Below are 14,981 nucleotides of genomic sequence, written 5' to 3' on the forward strand. Positions count from 1 at the left end.
CCACATTATATTGGACGTGCAAATTGACTCGCATAGATGATGAAGGAGCATCATGCTCTCTCCCTCTGTAGAAAGACATTTGACTGCAACCACAGTGTACAAAACACACCCACCCAGGAACCGGGAGGCGGGACAGACAGCAGACTGTCAAATCAGCAGTGTTCCCCTGCCATAGCTCACTTTGTGACTGACAGGTGGCTGTCCTATCAATAGATTGCTAGAAGATGCATATTGTTCATTCTAGCTGAGAGGGCTCGGCTGACTGTTCTTCTGGCTTGTGAATTGTAAATAATGTGCCTAGTTCATTGAAGTGGGAAAAGTAGCCAGCTGAAAATGAGTGTGTAACCAGCTGTATAGCTGACAGCTGGTGCTAGTGGAAAACACTGCTCAGGTCAGGTAAGGACACTCTTTACCTCAAGGTTTGATAGTCCATGAGATAGGCTACTCCAAAGCAAAGACACTGGTCAAGTTAGAGAGAGAGTGTGTGTGTGTGTGTGTGTGTGGTGTGTGTGTGTGTGTGTGTGTGTGTGTGTGTGTGTGTGTGTGTGTGTGTGTGTGTGTGTGTGTGTGTGTGTGTGTGTGTGTGTGTGTGCGTGTGTGTGTACGTACATCCATCTGCACATCAGTCCATGTGTGTGCATATCCGTGCATGTGTGTGTCTGTATGTGTCCATTCGTCCGTCGGTCTAAACTCACCCTTTAGGGTCCAGCAGGTCACGGACCTTCTCGTTGTATATCTCCATGTAGGAGACCTCCACCTTGAAGGAGAGAACCTGGCTGTCCTCCCGGCCGATCCTCTCAAACAGGGAGCAGCACAGCCTGGGGATCAGCCCTGGAGCCTTCTTATTCCCCATCATGGAGAAGGACTTCCCTGACCCTGCAGAGAGGACAGGAAGGGACAGAGACAACAGCATAGCAGAGCCTTTAGCTACACATATAGACTTCAACAGTCCTTTACACAGCGGCTCTACAGACTAGACACCAGAACCTACAGGGAGAGACAGGAAGGGACAACAGCAGAGATTAAACAGCAGAGAATAGAAACTGGTAAATGAAATAATGTTGTTTAGTAAATAAGAGTAGTATAGAGATCATAGAGAGAGGGACCAGCACTTATCTGAACCCACAACAAAGTCTGGAGGGTTTCTACGGCAACTATCTGATGTGCTCACTGCAGGTGTGTTGAAAACATGTCTGTAAATGTGTTTGTTCAGGTATTCTACAGGGAATCTGGCAACTCTTTGGTCCAGAGTCAGACAGTTTAGAACTACAGCAGGGTTTATGTTAGGAAAACGTGACCAGAAAGATTTTTACCGGACCCATATGCATTGGGGGCGACCACCCACGGTGCTCAGAATGACAGAAACCACATGTAGATGATGGTAATGCCTCTTAAGAGAGCTCCGGTAGTGAACCAGCCAATAAAACGTCCTTTTTAAACATTTGCCAAAATGCAATTTGAGGGGAAAACCCCATTCTAAACGGCACACCTGATGAAAGCAGTTCATATGTGACAGAGATTAAAATCACCATTAGAAAAAGGTGAGATCTAAAGATGCAACAACTATGAGTTGCTAATATGACTACGATTATGCCTTTGGCTTCTTGACAACAAAAGAAAGTTGATATAGAGAAATGGTAGTAGACTATGGCACTTATCGTAAGAGTAAGGGTGTTAACCCCAGTGGTAGTAGAGAAATGGCATACGAGGAAGTATTTCAAAGGCGGCGTGTCCAATAGCTTCCCCTAAAGTAAATTGAAATACATTTGTCAGAATTCTATAATTACTCCTGTCTATAGAGAAAGAAAGAAAATGATTTAAAATACTTCACCAGAGAGCATGACTTCGACACAGAGGAATCGAGGATCATAACCTTCTTTTAAAAAATTACTGTGGATTGTTTCAAATCACAAGCTTGTACAGTGCCTTCAGAAATGTTGTTATGTTGCAGCATGAATTTAAAATTGATTACATTTTGATTGTGTGTCACTGGCCTACACACAATACCTCATAATGTCAAAGTGGAATTATGTTTTTAGAAATGTTAACAAATTAATACAACATTTAAATCTGAACTGTCTTGAGTCAATAAATATTCAACCCCTTTGTTATGGCAACCCTAAATAAATTCAGGAGTAATGAGCCAATTGGAAGCTGGGGATGATTAGGTGACTGTGATGGTATGAGGGCCAGATTGGGAATTTAGCCAGGACACCAGGGTTAACACCCCTACTCTAACAATAAGTGCCATGGGATCTTTAGTGACCACAGAGAGTCAGGACACCTGTTTAACATCCCACCCGAAAGACAGCACATGTCCCCAATCACTGCACTGGGATATTATTTTAGACCAGAGGAAAGAGTGACTCCTACTGGCCCTCCAATACCACTTCCAGCAGCATCTGGTCTACCATCCAGGGACCCTGCTTAGCATCAGAGGCAAGCCAGCAGTGGGATGCAGGGTGGTATGCTGCTGGCCACAGGTGTCCTTCCTAACTCAGCCGCCGGAGAGGAAGGAAAGCGCTCAGGGATTACCCCATGAGGCCAATGGTGACTTTAAAACAGTTATAGAGTTTAATGGCTGAATACAAAGCGTAATGGCAAATCCAATACAACACATCACAGAGTACCACCACATATTTTCAAGCATGGTGGTGGCTGCATCATGTTATGGGTATGCTTGTCATTGGCAAGGTGCTAGGGAGTTTTTTAGGATAAAAATAAATGGAATAGAGCTAAGCACAGGCATAATCCTAGAGGGAAACCTGGTTCAGTCTGCTTTCCAACAGACACTGGGAGACAAATTTACCTTTCAGCAGGACAATAACGTAAAACATAAGGCAAATCTACACTGGAGTTGTTACCAAGACAACATGGAATGTTCCTGAGTGGCCTAGTTACAGTTTTGACTTAAATCGGCTTGAAAATCTATGGCAAGACTTGAAAATAGCTGTCTAGCAGTGATCAACAACCGACTTGACAGAGCTTGAAGAATTTGATAATGTCACGTCCTGACCAGTATAAGGGGTTATTGGTTATTGTAGTTTGGTCAGGACGTGGCAGGGGGTATTTGTTTTATGTGGTTCGGGGTTTAATGGGATATGTATTTATGTAAGAGGAGTGTTTGATTTATGTGTTCCGGGGTTTTTGGGTAATGTTCTTGTTTTGTATTTCCATGGTTTTCTATGTTGTGTATTTCTTTGTGTTGGCCTGGTATGGCTCTCAATCAGGAACAGCTGTACATCGTTGTTGCTGATTGAGAGTCATACTTAGGTAGCCCTGTTTCACCTGTCCCTTTGTGGGAAGTTGTGGTTGCATAGCTGTGTGTTTTAGCCTGCAATCCTGTTCGTTCGATCGTTTTCTTGTTTTGTTTGTTTGTGTTCAATAAAAGTCATTATGAGCACTCAACCGCTGCGCCTTGGTCCACTACGTACGACGACCGTTACAGATAAAGAATAATGTGCAAATATTGTACAATCCAGGTATGAAAAGCTCTTAGAGACTTACCCAGAAAGACTCACTGCTGTAATCACTGCCAAAGCTTATTCTAACATGTATTGACTCAGGGGTGTGAATACGTATGTAAATTAGATATTTTTGTATTTCATTTTCAATAAATGTGTCTGTTTTTTGCAAATGATAATCGTTCCTCACAGTATTTGAACAATCTTTCCAACAATCTCCCCCTCCACAATCACCAAGCCTCGGTGTGAAAGACCAAAATATCATTATCCGATGATCCCATATATCCAGTAGAAACATCCTAAAATACTTTTCCCTTGTGCAAAAACAGCTGTCTGTTCTGAGCTCACTGGTGCAGGGCCCGGAATAGGCTAGTTGATACAACGTTGTAAGTTCGCTAGCAACAGCTTTCAGCCAGACCCAGTAGATTGATTTGATACAAAGTTGTACTTCACTAGCTACAGTATAGCTCAAGTCAAGACAGATAAAAAGGGAGGCAGACAGGCTGAGTAGAGATTTTCATCAAGATATTTTCTACTTATTTGTCGGCTTGATGTATTTTTACTTAGTTGACAATGGAAGTTCTAGGCCTACTGCTGCATTGGCCTGGGCGATCTCTGAGTTCCATGTTCTCATTTCTTTAGCTGCCAGTTGATTACGGTGAATCAATGTGTCCATATGGCAGAGGCTTGTGCTCTCACATTGGTTGAATTTTAACTTTTAGATTTAATGTGTATAAATTGAAGTCTTATTATGTTTAACCATGTGACAACGATTTTGCTAAACTAAAACGTTATTATTGAAATGAAACTGTTCCACGAAAAATGTGCATATGAAACTCATTACTGGCCTGCAGATTGGTAGAAATGGTAGGACAATTTGGAATCTTCTCCAAACATGAAACTCATTACTGGCCTGCAGATTGGTAGAAATGGTAGGACAATTTGGAATCTTCTCCAAACATGAAACTCATTACTGGCCCCCAGATTGGTAGAAATGGTAGGACAATTTGGAATCTTCTCCAAACATGAAACTCATTACTGGCCCCCAGATTGGTAGAAATGGTAGGACAATTTGGAATCTTCTCCAAACATGAAACTCATTACTGGCCCCCAGATTGGTAGAAATGGTAGGACAATTTGGAATCTTCTCCAAACATGAAACTCATTACTGGCCCCCAGATTGGTAGAAATGGTAGGACAATTTGGAATCTTCTCCAAACATGAAACTCAGGCGCCGCCTATGTCGTCTTTATAAACTAATTGCCTCCAGGTTTCTGTGGTCTGGTTTGACCTACACACTCTTAGAAAAAAGGGTTCCAAAAGTGTTCTTGGGCTATCCCTATAGGAGAACCCTTTTTGGCTCCAGGTAGAACCTTTTTTGTTTCATGGTCAACCCCTATTGGTTCCATGTAGAACCCTCTATGCAAAGGTTTATACATGGAACCCAAAAGGGTTCTGCCTGGAACCAAATATAGTTATCCTATGGGGACAGCCAAAGAACCCTTTTAGGTTCTACATAGCACCTTTTTTTTCTAAGACTGTATGCTAATTTGAAGCAAGTTAAGACAAGCCTCATAATACGAAGTAAAACATTCAGGTTTCAAAGAATGAAAGTGATGGGTGGTGCGTGTGATAGTTGTATAGATAAAGAAGATGCATGACAACTAACCAAAAATACACACGCTAATTTAATTACACTAAATTATGCAAATTAACATATAAACCGAGAGGCATGACAGTCAAATGTTTTTACAATGCATTCAGAAAGTATTCAGACCCCTTCCCCTTTCCAACTTTTGTTATGTTACAGCCTTATTCTAAAATGGATTAAATGGTTTTTTCCCCCTCATCAATCTACACACAATACCCCATAATAACAAAGCAAAAACAGGTTTATAGACATTTCTGCAAATGTATTAAAGATAAAAACTGAAATATTACATTTACATAAGTATTCAGACCCTTTACTCAGTACTTTGTTGAAGCACCTTTGGCAGCGATTACAGCCTCGAGTCTTCTTGGGTATGACGCTACAAGCCTGGCACACCTGTATTTGGGGAGTTTCTCCCATTCTTCTCTGCAGATCCTCTCAAGCTCTGTCAGGTAAGATGGGGAGTGTCGCTGCACAGCTATTTTCAGGTCTCTCCAGAGATGTTAGATCGGTTTCAAGTCCGGGCTCTGGCTGGGCCACTCAAGGACATTCAGAGACCTGTTCCAAAGCCATTCCTGCGTTGTCTCGGCTGAATGCTTAGGGTCATTGTCCTGTTGGAAGGTGAACCTTCGCCCCAGTCTGAGGTCATGAGCGCTCTGGAGCAGGTTTTCATCAAGGATCTCTCTGTACTTTGCGCCGATCATCTTTCCTTCGATCCTGACTAGTCTCCCAGTCCCTGCTAAAGGACTCTAATAGTCTGAGAGTCCTTTAGGTGCCTTTTGGAAAACTTCAAACGGGCTGTCATGTGCCTTTTGGCCACTCTACCTGCAGTAAGAATTGAATCAGTCATGAGCTCTGTCAGAGTGACCATCGGGTTCTTGGTCACCTCCCTGACCAAGGCCCTTCTCCCCCGATTGCTCAGTTTGGCTGGGCGTCTAGTTCTAGGAGTCTTGGTGGTACCAAACTTCCATTTAAGAATGATGGAGGCCACTGTGTTCTTGGGGGATCTTCAATGCTGCAGACATTTTTTGGTATCCTTCCCCAGATCTGTGCCTCGACACAATCCTGTCTCGGAGGTCTACGGACAATTCCTTTGACCTCATGGCTTGGTTTCTCCTCTGACATGCACTGTCAACTGTGGGACCTTATATAGACAGGTGTGTGCCTTTCCAAATCATGTCCAATCAATAGAATTTACCACAGGTGGACTCAAATCAAGTTGTAAAAACATCTCAAGGATGATCAATAGCAACAGGATGCACCTGAGCTCAATTTCAAGTCTGAATACTTATGTAAATAAGGTATTTCAGTTTTTTATCTGTAATAAACGTGCAAAATTGTCTTAAAACCTGTTTTCGCTTTGTCATTATTGTATTGTGTGTAGATTCATGAGGAAAATGTTTCATTTAATCCATTTTAGAATAAGGCTGTAACGTAACAAAATGTGTAAAAAGTCAAGATGTCTGAATACTTTCTGAATGCACTGAACATCGACTGGTATTTCCATCAATTAATAAAAAAGCATTATTTTGCAATGCGATTGTTTTTTCTCCCGGTCAATTTGGCCGGCAACTATTTTATTTATCCGCTTTTCATTTTTTTTCATCGGCCAAAAGCCGTCAATTACTGGCTAACTGAAACCCTGCATGTATAAAACATAACTCTTCCCTCAAATACACCAGCACTACTAAATGAATGTGGATTTATAGAAGACAACAAATCAAACACATTTCTAAGTATCCATACATGTATACATGTCTCTTTTCAGAATGTGTATGATAGCCCTATGATAGCAGGGAAGATACAGACTATCCCATATTATCTGTGATCTCCAAAGCCTTTGTTTCCAAGGTGTGTCACTCCGCTCCAGGTTGTTCTTCAGGACAGGAAGTGAGGATCAAGGATCTAATCCTTAGTGTTGGGGAGGAAGGATACGGGGCTGAGCGATTCGCCAGCTTGAGTTAGCGTGATCAGAAACACTGAAGCTTCCTGTTCTTGTTGTGCCTCTGCAGGGCCACGCAGGGATACATAAAGTGCGTCTCAAATGCCACCCTATTCACTATATAGTGCACTACTTTTGACCAGAGTCCTATGGATATCCCTATGTGCCCTGGTCAAAAGTAGTGCCCTATATAGGTGGCATTTGGGACGCAGGTGTGCTGTATCTGCAGGGCCAGGGAAGAGGGATACAGACGTATGTTGTCTCCTCTCCACCCCTAGCATGGAACGACATAAGCAGATGATGATGCCTGCAGAGCTACTTAAGGCTGTTCTGAACACAGCCCTGTTTTAACATATTTCCTACTGACCTGCATCATAATAATTCAGTATAAACAGTCTTACTTCATAAGTCTTACTTCATAGGCCTTACTTCATAGGTCTTACTGTACTCACTAGACTGGTGTATTCGTGGTGTGTACTCACTAGACGGGTGTATTCATGGTGTGTATTCACTGGACTGGTGTATTCGTGGTGTGTACTCACTAGACTGGTGTATTCATGGTGTGTACTCACTAGACTGGTATATTCATGGTGTGTACTCACTAGACTGGTGTATTCATGGTGTGTACTCACTAGACTGGTGTATTCATGGTGTGTACTCACTAGACTGGTATATTCATGGTGTGTACTCACTAGACTGGTGTATTCATGGTGTGTACTCACTAGACTGGTATATTCATGGTGTGTACTCACTAGACTGGTGTATTCATGGTGTGTACTCACTAGACTGGTATATTCATGGTGTGTACTCACTAGACTGGTGTATTCATGGTGTGTACTCACTAGACTGGTGTATTCATGGTGTGTACTCACTAGACGTTCTCAGTTACCTGTTTGTCCATAGGCGAAAATGCAGGCATTGTATCCTTGAAAGGCGTTTTCCAGTATTCCCTCACCAAGGCACTGGAACACCACCTCTTGACCTTCAAAACAAACAACAGTCACCATGGAGACCAGAAGGATAAAAAAACATGCAGAATAAACATACAGAGCAACCATTAAACCATAAACAGTCCTTTATAATGTGCCAAATAAACAGTCTCACTGTGTAGAGAGAGAGAGAGACAGACAGACAGACAGAGAGAGAGAGAGAGAGGGAGATAGATAGATAGATAGATAGATAGAGAGATAGACAGACAGACAGACAGACAGACAGACAGACAGACAGACAGACAGACAGACAGAGAGAGAGAGAGAGAGAGAGAGAGAGAGAGAGAGAGAGACAGAGAGAGAGAGAGAGAGAGGGAGATAGATAGATAGATAGATAGATAGATAGATAGATAGATAGATAGATAGATAGATAGAGAGAGAGAGACAGACAGACAGACAGACAGACAGACAGACAGACAGACAGACAGACAGACAGACAGACAGACAGACAGACAGACAGACAGACAGACAGACAGACAGACAGACAGAGAGAGAGAGGGACAGAGACAGAGAGAGAGAGAGAGAGAGGGACAGAGAGACAGAGAGATAGATAGAGAGAGAGAACTGTCATGCTCCTCCTGATAAATGAAGCAGCTGTTTAGTAGCTAAATAAAGCTGTGGCCCTTCAGGCAACCCTCCACTGAACAGATTGTCCTGCTGTCGCTTAAGATGAAGCACACGCACTGAACACACACACACACACACACACACACACACACACACACACACACACACACACACACACACACACACACACACACACACACACACACACACACCACACACACACACACACACACTGAAGAACACACATCCCCAAAATTGTAAATAGTTAGTGCCACTAACATGTTTAGCTAGTTAGTGCCACTAATGTTTAGCTAGTTAGTGCCACTAATGTTTAGCTAGTTAGTGGCACTAACATGTTTAGCTAGTTAGTGCCACTAATGTTTAGCTAGTTAGTGGCACTAACATGTTTAGCTAGTTAGTGGCACTAATGTTTAGCTAGTTAGTGCCACTAATGTTTAGCTAGTTAGTGCCACTAATGTTTAGCTAGTTAGTGACACTAATATTTAGCTAGTTAGTGCCACTAACATGTTTAGCTAGTTAGTGCCACTAATGTTTAGCTAGTTAATGACACTAATGTTTAGCTAGTTAGTGCCACTAATGTTTAGCTAGTTAGTGCCACTAACATGTTTAGCTAGTTAGTGCCACTAACATGTCTAGCTAGGTAATGACACTAATGTTTAGCTAGTTAGTGCCACTAATGTTTAGCTAGTTAATGACACTAATGTTTAGCTAGTTAGTGCCACTAACATGTTTATCTAGTTAGTGACACTAACATGTTTAGCTAGTTAATGACACTAACATGTTCATCTAGTTAGTGACACTAACATGTTTAGCTAGTTAATTACACTAACATGTTTAGCTAGTTAGTGCCACTAATGTTTAGCTAGTTAGTGACACTAACATGTTTAGCTAGTTAATGACAGTAATGTTTAGCTAGTTAGTGCCACTAATGTTTAGCTAGTTTAGCTAGTTAGTGCCACTAACATGTTTAGCTAGTTAGTGACACTAACATGTTTAGCTAGTTAGTGACACTAACATGTTTAGCTAGTTAATTACACTAACATGTTTAGCTAGTTAGTGCCACTAATGTTTAGCTAGTTAGTGACACTAACATGTTTAGCTAGTTAATGACAGTAATGTTTAGCTAGTTAGTGCCACTAATGTTTAGCTAGTTTAGCTAGTTAGTGCCACTAACATGTTTTCTGTGTCAGTAGCAAGAAATAATTCCCCCTCACTATCTCCCTCTGTCTCTCCTTACATAAATAAATACACAACCATCTTTTTCTCAGTCCCATAAACCTTTCTATTCAGATGCAAATCAGCTTGTAAAAACATACTTTGCATTATGTAAAACCAGGACTTCCCTGTACTGTAGGTTTTTCCTTCTCTCTCTCCCTCCTCACCCTCTCTCCCTCCTCACCCTCTCTCTCTCCCTCCCTCCTCACCCTCTCTCCCTCCTCACCCTCTCTCTCCCTTCTCACCCCCTCTCTCTCCCTCCTCACTCTCTCTTGCTCCCTCCTCACCCTCTCTCGCTCCCTCCTCACCCTCTCTCTCTCCCTTCTCACCCCCCCTCTCTCCCTCCTCACCCTCTCTCCCTCCTCACCCTCTCTCCCTCCTCACCCTCTCTCCCTCCTCACCCTCTCTCTCTCCCTTCTCACCCCCCCTCTCTCCCTCCTCACCCTCTCTCCCTCCTCACCCTCTCTCTCTCCCTTCTCACCCCCCCTCTCTCCCTCCTCACCCTCTCTCCCTCCTCACCCCCTCTCTCTCCCTCCTCACTCTCTCTTGCTCCCTCCTCACCCTCTCTCGCTCCCTCCTCACCCTCTCTCCCTCCTCACCCTCTCTCCCTCCTCACCCTCTCTCTCTCCCTTCTCACCCCCTCTCTCTCCCTCCTCACCCTCTCTCCCTCCTCACCCTCTCTCCCTCCTCACCCTCTCTCTCTCCCTTCTCACCCCCTCTCTCTCCCTCCTCACCCTCTCTCCCTCCTCACCCCCTCTCTCTCCCTCCTCACTCTCTCTTGCTCCCTCCTCACCCTCTCTCGCTCCCTCCTCACCCTCTCTCCCTCCTCACCCTCTCTCTCCCTTCTCACCCCCTCTCTCTCCCTCCTCACTCTCTCTTGCTCCCTCCTCACCCTCTCTCGCTCCCTCCTCACCCTCTCTCCCTCCTCACCCTCTCTCTCCCTTCTCACCCCCTCTCTCTCCCTCCTCACCCTCTCTCGCTCCCTCCTCACCCTCTCTCCCTCCTCACCCTCTCTCTCCCTTCTCACCCCCTCTCTCTCCCTCCTCACTCTCTCTTGCTCCCTCCTCACCCTCTCTCTCCCTTCTCACCCCCTCTCTCTCCCTCCTCACCCTCTCTCCCTCCTCACCCCCTCTCTCTCCCTCCTCACTCTCTCTTGCTCCCTCCTCACCCTCTCTCGCTCCCTCCTCACCCTCTCTCTCCCTCACCCTCTCTTTTTCTCTACCTCTCTCTTTCCTGTTTTCCAAGACTCAGCTCACCTGGCAGGCTTTAAATAGTGATGAGATGAGATAGCTGTGTTTAGTGTTCTTTAGTGATGATAGAGAGATTATCTCTGTCAACCTCAACAGTCAGTGGTTGCATCCCAAATGGCACCCTATTCCCTATACAGTGCACTTCTTTTGACCAGCGCCAATAGGGGTCACTATATAAGGATTAGGGTGCCATTTGGGGTGCATAGTAGCTGTGTGAATCTGAACAGAACAGTCAGCTAAGCCTGAGCCTGTTGTCTGGGACTTACCAGCATACTTGGGCATGTTGGACTCATCCATGGACCAGAAACAGTGGTCAAAGGCAAACACCTGTGAGAGAGGACAAAGAATGATCAACACACACACACACACACACACACACACACACACACACACACACACACACACACACACACACACACACACACACACACACACACACCACACACACACACACACACACACAGTAAGCTCCTGTCTGAGCATGTTGTAGTGTATCTACCTAAAGGAGGTAGTGGACCACTATGGCAGACACACACCAAGAGACACTATGACAGACTTAGTGGACTGTTTCAAGACAACCTATAACACATCAGATGTCTGTTGTCTGTGAGAGAGAGAGAGAGAGAGAGAGAGAGAGAGAGAGAGAGAGAGAGAGAGAGAGAGAGAGAGAGAGAGAGAGAGAGGGAGAGAGAGAGAGGGTGAGGAGGAAGAGAGGGCGAGGAGGGAGAGATGAGAGAGGGGAGAGAGATGAGAGAGGGGAGAGACAGAGAGAGAGGAGAGAGCGAGAGAGGGGAGAGAGAGAGAGAGAGCGTGAGAGACAGAGTCAGAGGGGAGAGAGAGAGAGAGACAGAGGGAGAGAGCGCAAGAGAGAGAGAGAGCGAGAGACAGGGAGGGAGGGAGGGAGGGAGGGAGGGAGGGAGGGAGGGAGGGAGGGAGGGAGGGAGGGAGGGAGGGAGAGGAAACCCTGATGAATGTTGTTGACTGAGGTAATGCTAGTTGCCGTGACGGGGCCTCAGCAGACCAGGGACTGCATCCCAAATGGCATCCTATTCCCTATGGGCCCTCTGTTCAAAAGTGGTGCAGTGTACAGGGAATAGGGTGCCAGCCCAGATCCACTGTAGGGCAGCTATGCTCCAGGCTCCATGCTGGCCTGCTCTGTTTGGCAGACAGACAGTGGTAGTTGGATGTTGGAGTTAAATGAATTCATAAATCAGGGTCACGGCTCCACAGTAGACATTCCAGCTCCCAGTGACCCGTCTCCACGGCAACCCGGCTGGAGTCATTCCTGGAGGTGCAGGCTGTGTGTATATTACAGACAGTGGGTGAACTGTTTGTGTGTGTGTGTGTGTGTGTGTGTGTGTGTGTGTGTGTGTGTGTGTGCCTGAGAGAGAGCCACCTGTGTTTGCTCACAGCTGTAAGTGGATGAATGGATGGCATAGAAATTATACTCTCTGGTCTAGACCCTCTCTAGTCTAGACCCTCTCTCTAGTCTAGACCTTCTCTCTAGTCTAGACCCTCTCTCTAGTCTAGACCTTCTCTCTAGTCTAGACCCTCTCTACTCTAGACCCTCTCTCTAGTCTAGACCCTCTCTACTCTAGACCATCTCTCTAGTCTAGACCCGCTCTCTAGTCTAGACCCTCTAGTCTAGACCCTCTCTAGTCTAGACCCTCTAGTCTAGACCCTCTCTAGTCTAGACCCTTTAGTCTATAGATCCTCTCTCTAGTTTAGACCCTCTATAGTCTAGATCCTCTCTAGTCTAGAACCTCTCTAGTCTAGGCCCTCTCTCTAGTCTAGACCGTCTCTCTAGTCTAGACCCTCTGTAGTCTAGACCCTCTGTAGTCTAGACCTTCTCTCCAGTCTAGACCCTCTCTAGCCTAGATCCTCTCTCTAGTCTAAACCCGCTCTCTAGTCTAGACCCGCTCTCTAGTCTAGACCCTTTCTCTAGTCTAGACCCTTTCTCTAGTCTAGACCCTCTAGTCTAGACCCTCTAGTCTAGACCCTCTAGTCTATAGATCCTCTCTCTAGTCTAGATCCTCTCTCTAGTCTAGACCCTCTCTAGTCTAGGCCCTCTCTCTAGTCTAGACCCTCTCTCTAGTCTAGACCCACTCTCTAGTATAGACCATCTCTAGTCTAGACCCTCTCTACTCTAGACCCTCTCTCTAGTCTAGACCCTCTCTAGTCTAGACCCTCTCTCGTCTAGGCTCTCTCTCTAGTCTAGACCCTCTCACTAGTCTAGACCCTCTCTCTAGTCTAGATCCTCTCTCTAGTCTAGACCCTCTCTAGTCTAGGCCCTCTCTTTAGTCTAGACCCTCTCTCTAGTCTAGACCCACTCTCTAGTCTAGACCATCTCTAGTCTAGACCCTCTCTACTCTAGACCCTCTCTCTAGTCTAGACCCTCTCTAGTCTAGACCCTCTCTCTAGTCTAGACCCTCTCTCTAGTCTAGATCCTCTCTCTAGTCTAGACCATCTCTAGTCTAGACCCTCTCTCTAGTCTAGACCCTCTCTAGTATAGACTGTCTCTCTAGTCTAGACCCCCTCTAGTCTAGACCATATCTCTAGTCTAGACCCCCTTTCTAATCTAGACCCCTTCTCTAGTCTAGACCCTCGCTAGTATAGACCCTCTCTCTGGTCTAGACCCTCTCTCTAGTCTAGACCCTCTCTAGTATAGACCCTATCTTTAGTCTAGACCCTCTCTAGTCTAGACCCTCTCTAGTATAGACCCTCTCTCTAGTCTAGACCCTCTCTAGTCCAGACCCTCTCTAGTCTAGACCCTCTTTAGTCTAGACCCTCTCTAGTCCGGACCCCCTCTCTAGTCTAGACCTCCTCTAGTCTAGACCCTCTCTAGTCTAGACCCTCTCTCTATTCTAGACCCTCTCTAGACCATCTCTCTAGTCTAGACCCTCTCTAGTCTAGACCCCCTCTCTAGTCTAGACCCTCTCTCTATTCTAGACCCTCTCTAGACCATCTCTCTAGTCTAGACCCTCTCTAGTCTAGACCCTCTCTAGTCTAGACCCCCTCTCTAGTCTAGACCCTCTTTCTATTCTAGACCCTCTCTCTAGTCTAGACCCTCTCTAGTCTAGACCCCCTCTCTAGTCTAGACCCCCTCTCTGGTCTAGACCCTCTCTAGTATAGACCCTATCTTTAGTCTAGACCCTCTCTAGTCTAGACCTTCTCTAGTATAGACCCTCTCTAAAGTCTAGACCCTCTCTAGTCTAGACCCTCTTTCTAGTCCAGACCCTCTCTAGTCTAGACCCTCTTTAGTCTAGACCCTCTCTAGTCCGGACCCCCTCTCTAGTCTAGACCTCCTCTAGTCTAGACCCTCTCTAGTCTAGACCCCCTCTCTAGTCTAGACCCTCTCTCTATTCTAGACCCTCTCTAGACCATCTCTCTAGTCTAGACCCTCTCTAGTCTAGACCCCCTCTCTAGTCTAGACCCTCTCTCTATTCTAGATCCTCTCTAGACCATCTCTCTAGTCTAGACCCTCTCTAGTCTAGACCCCCTCTCTAGTCTAGTACCTCTCTCTATTCTAGACCCTCTCTCTAGTCTAGACCCTCTCTAGTCTAGACCCCCTCTCTAGTCTAGACCACCTCTCTGGTCTAGACCCTCTCTAGTCTAGACCCTCTCTAGTCTAGACCCCCTCTCTAGTCTAGACCCTCTCTAGACCATCTCCCTAGTCTAGACCCCCTCTCTAGTCTAGACCCTCTCTAGTCTAGACCCCCTCTCTAGTCTAGACCCTCTCTAGTCTAGACCCTCTCTAGTCTAGACCCTCTCTCTAGTCTAGACCCTCTCTAGACCATCTCTCTAGTCTACACCCCCTCTCTAGTCTAGACCTCCTCTAGTCTAGACCCTCTCTAGTCTAGACCCCCTCTCTAGTCTAGACCC

The 14,981-nt window shown here is 45.5% G+C and overlaps 1 protein-coding gene across 4 annotated transcripts in view; it reads right to left on the reverse strand.

The window, feature by feature from the left end:
* LOC106592223 (kinesin-like protein KIF13A) overlaps positions 1-14,981 on the reverse strand; it is a 267,758-nt gene that overhangs the window by 157,029 nt on the left and 95,748 nt on the right. For all 4 annotated transcript variants that reach the window (XM_082975857.1, XM_082975855.1, XM_082975856.1 and 1 more), the window contains exons 4-6: positions 11,366-11,426; positions 7,947-8,039; positions 696-876 (exon numbers count right to left, since the gene is read on the reverse strand). In XM_082975857.1, coding sequence (XP_082831983.1) covers positions 696-876; positions 7,947-8,039; positions 11,366-11,426 — 335 coding nt within the window. The remainder of the gene's footprint in view (positions 1-695; positions 877-7,946; positions 8,040-11,365; positions 11,427-14,981) is intronic.

The sequence above is a fragment of the Salmo salar genome, chromosome 05 (assembly GCF_965601325.2).
Source record: "Salmo salar chromosome 05, fSalSal1, whole genome shotgun sequence".
Classification (NCBI taxonomy): Eukaryota; Metazoa; Chordata; class Actinopteri; order Salmoniformes; family Salmonidae; genus Salmo; species Salmo salar.